At 55.2% G+C, this 4,015-nt stretch overlaps 1 protein-coding gene across 1 annotated transcript; it reads right to left on the bottom strand.

Annotated features, from left to right (window-relative positions):
- Window positions 1-295: 295 nt before the first annotated feature.
- LOC123430116 lies at window positions 296-1,282 on the bottom strand. The gene is made up of 2 exons (XM_045114021.1): window positions 1,001-1,282; window positions 296-883 (listed from the first exon to the last, which is right to left on the bottom strand). Exons 1-2 carry the CDS (start codon window positions 1,089-1,091, stop codon window positions 645-647), a joined length of 330 nt encoding a protein of 109 aa, XP_044969956.1. The 5' UTR covers window positions 1,092-1,282; the 3' UTR covers window positions 296-644.
- Window positions 1,283-4,015: the final 2,733 nt, after the last annotated feature.

Raw genomic sequence — 4,015 nt, 5'->3', positions numbered from 1 at the left:
ATCTACATAAATGTAAGACATAAATTTTGGACGAAGAGAGTAGTACCAGAAACACTCTGGTAATTATACAAGTCTATAATACAAAATATCATGTCTATAATACACCAATATGAGGATGGGTTCTCCGTCAAAAAATAATAATGTGTGGATGGGCTCTCGCGTCAGAACGCAGTGGCGTGGGGGTTGAACGTCGCTGCGTATCCAAAATACATTATCGGATGGTAATTGTCAACTCCTTACGATGGTACCCGCAACTAAGCGATTCAGAATAGATTTTTTTTTTTAGCAACACCAATTGAACGTTCAAATTGAGAACCAAATTACTAGAATGTACTAGCACACAAACAAAACTGCCCTTTGGTGGTGATGATGGTAATTTTACATGGTCCGGTTTACTAGCTACATCAAGATGGAAGCAGAGCCGCCTGCATTTACAACTCCGAATACATACGTATACGCAAATCGACACTGGCTCTGGCTCATCACTTGTCCCTCCGTCTTCCCACGGTTGCTGCTTCATCATATCATAGCCGCACGCGGTCAAGAGCGAAGAGAGAGGATTCATCGATCTCGAAAACATCCTTTCCAAACCCGGGCATCAGGCGAGGCGGCACGGCGGCTCGGGTCCCTTTTATTTTGAGAGATCAGAAGGCGCAGCAGGAGGAGAAGAGGCGGCTCCACGCGGCGGATTCGGCATCGGCCCTCCTCGTCCGCCTCCTCCCCCTTAGCTTCTTCCTGGCAGCGGCCTCAACAATGGCGGCGGTGGCGGCTACGTGTACGTACTTCCGCGGCGCGCTGCCGTCCATGCCGCTGAGCAGCTCCCACATGACGTGCACGTCGTCGTACTCGCACGTTCGGACCTCCCTGCGCAGCTCTCCAAGACCTGCAACGCAAATATGTATCATCACTCATCAGCTCCATCGTCCACGACAAAGTTGGTCCACGAGGAGAGGAGACCGAGAGATAGTAGTAGTAGGAGGAGGAGGAGGAAGAAACTCACCGGTGGATCGACGGAGGCCGAGGCGCCCGCGGAGGCCGAACCAAACCCGCTTTACCGGCACGGCCGCGCGGCGAAGGCAGGGGTACGACATGCTGCGAGTGCTTCTTTATTTAGCGCGCGAGCGAGCTCTCTACCTTGGAGTGTGAAGATTGCAGTGCTGGGCGAGAGAAATCTTTGCCTCTGCTGGTCAGCTGGTCTGCCCTTGGAGCCGAAGAATTAACAATCAAGCAAGCTCCAGAACACACACTCTCTCTCTCTGATTCTGTGTGTGGCACCCGTCGAGGCCTGCTTTATAGGCGAGCTGGGTGTGGGTGAGAGAGGAGAAGGACCGATCGATTTCTTACCGGGCGTACGGCGTCCATTGTCACTGACCTGACCGTCTGACGTGGACGCGCCTTAGTCCGGCGATTGAGCACGTGGATGGAGCATGAATGGCAGTCGGCGACGCCGAGTCCCTCTGTCCGCGCACTGCACCCTAGCGCGTCTGAACAAGCGGCTTGGGATTAGCTGAACATCACTGTACGTGCTCTTCCCAGTACTCCCTCCGTCCCTGAATAAATGTCTCAACTTTATACTAAATCTAGTATAAATCTGTATTAGGTTTCAAACGGTTATTTTTGGACAGAGGGAGTATGACAACTCCATCACGCGACCTCATTCGGATGTCATTTTGGTCCGGATTCTGTCCGTTTGGAGCGAGAATGGTGTTGCCCATGTCCGGATCGGTCCGTGGCCGGGTCAGTGCGCCCAACGCACGGTCGCACCCTAAATCGTTCGGCATTTTAAAAAATAGAATAAATAAAAAAATTGCCAAAAAATGTCAATAAAACGCAAACATTAATAATTATACGTTAATAAAATACATGGTACAACGGCCTCACGGCACACGGTCCTTAATTAACAAAATTACAAAAAAGATAAAATGCGTCCCACGTTGTTGCCGTGCTCGTCGCCACCTTCAGGCATCGTCGTTGCCGTCATCGTCGCCAGTGAGATCGACGTACGGCGGCATCGTCCAGAGCTGGGCCCATGGCCCTGAAAGATTGGCGGCGCCTGCACCATCACCCCGCGCGGCGATGACTCGCGCTCCGGTGACCGCGGCGGCGTGGGGCACCAAGGCTCGGCCCCCACTCCTTGGGCCATCTCCGTGGCCGTGCACGACCACGTCCAGCACTGGCCCACCAGCTCCGGGGGAAAGCGGCCACTGGCTACTCCTCATGCACCTCCTCCTTCACTTTCACGGGCTGCTCCTCTAGGATGGCCACGTCGTCGACCGCGGAGAGGGCCATCATCTCCTCCAGCCCCATCCACTGGGCTCATCGTACGTGTTCATTCATTCTTCCATGACACGCTCGACGAGTCGGGCCTCTTCCTCTTCGGTCGTGCGAGGAGGTGGTGCTGGCGACGGAGAGGGTGACGGCGACGGGGTCGGCGTTAGGCCGCGCACCTGGGGAGGGCTCAGAGAGAGCGCCTGGCGCGCTGTGCGCTGCAAAGTAGGGCTCCCGTCGCACGTCGTGCTCATCACGAAACCAGGTGTCCCGCATGGGAGGATCCACGGCGTACCTCGGGTCGTAGTAGAGCTCGCCGGGGAGATGGCGTCGGCGGCATTGGATCTCGTCGCGGCGGACACGACCGCTCGTTGGCACCGGCGGGATCGGCACCCGATCGGCGGAGAGGTGCCAGTTGTTCGGCAAGTGGACGTCGCTTCAGGGGAACGGCGCCCTTGTCTCCCTATAGCGGCGGCACACATCCGCATGGACGTACTGCCGGGAGCACGTCGGGGCGCCCAGAGGGGCAATGGAGAAGGCTGTTGGAGCAGGCCGTCGCGGAGGAGAAGAACGGTGCGGCTCGCTTGCGGCGCGGCGGTGGCCGGACAAGGACCCAGCCTCGTGGTCGTGTGCCCACTTCCCCTTGCCGCCGGTGCTCCACCAATCCATTGTTGTCGGCAGCCGGAGAGCTCGAGGGAGGCTAGGGTTTGTTGTCGGTCCCGAGAAGGCAGTGGAGTGGGCGCATGCACTGTGCCGGTCCACGGCTTCCCTTTTTAAGAAGGACGGCGACCGCCCGCCTGAGTGGATGACAGGCGGGGCCTACCGGACGTGCGCGGTAAATATGGACGGTGGAAGGTAGGTGGTCGCATGTCACGCAACCCCGATGCGGACGACAGGAGGACTCGAACTGGACGCATGTTTACGTCGAAAATGAATCAGGCAGACAAAAAACGGGCTAGATATGTCCAAAACAATGTACGACGGGTCATAAGGGTTTGTCCATTTTACTTCAAACCGACCGGATGGACAGTCGACTTGCCTAATGCCCATTTTGTTTTTTCTTCATGCGTCAATAACAGGAAAACGTACACAGTTCGACGCGTGTCCCGGTAAAATCGGCCAGCAGCTAGTTCGTGGCCACTGTACGTATAATACCGGTTTTTTTTCGGAACACTGTACGTAGTACTCTTCATGATCATTCGATTCAAAAACAAATTGTTGATCTTCTCGCGCTGATAATTTGGCCTCTCTTGATAACCTTAGACGAACTTTAATGGAACGATTCATTTCATTCGTTACTGTCTGTTTGGATCGATGCGAACAAAAATGATGGTCCAACATGTTGATTAATTTTGAAAACATGTCCGCTCCACGTCCGCGCCGACTCATTTCCGGTTCAAATTTGAAACTGAAATGCATCGGTGCGGACGCACGCGCGCCCTCTCGGTGTCCGCCCTAAACCACCACGGTCAACATTATTTATGACGGCCGCCATCCTCGGGACCACGCGTCAGCGACCGCGGCCGGCCTTTTTTAATCCGAACGTGCGGTGGGTTCCGCCATCTGCTTTCCGAACCCCGCCCGTCCATATCCCGCCACCTCCTCGGCGACCAAAACCCTAGCACCATGGTCGGCGGTTTCCCAAAAAAGGGCAAGGCCCCGCTCTACCCCGCGCCATCTCCCCGCAGCCGTCTGTTGGAAATATGCCCTACAGGCAATGATAAAGTAGTCATTATTATATTTCCTG

The sequence above is a fragment of the Hordeum vulgare genome, chromosome 2H, assembly GCF_904849725.1.
Source record: "Hordeum vulgare subsp. vulgare chromosome 2H, MorexV3_pseudomolecules_assembly, whole genome shotgun sequence".
Classification (NCBI taxonomy): domain Eukaryota; kingdom Viridiplantae; phylum Streptophyta; class Magnoliopsida; order Poales; family Poaceae; genus Hordeum; species Hordeum vulgare.
This window is presented reverse-complemented; position numbering and strand designations above follow the sequence as displayed.

What these genes read in the sequence shown, in the direction of transcription:
- LOC123430116 (XM_045114021.1), bottom strand. Translation starts at nt 1,091, where the DNA reads ATGTCGTACCCCTGCCTTCGCCGCGCGGCCGTGCCGGTAAAGCGGGTT. An exon ending in CGGCCTCCGTCGATCCACCG is followed by an intron (nt 884 to 1,000) that starts GTGAGTTTCTTC and finishes TTTGCGTTGCAG; the next exon opens with GTCTTGGAGAGCTGCGCAGG.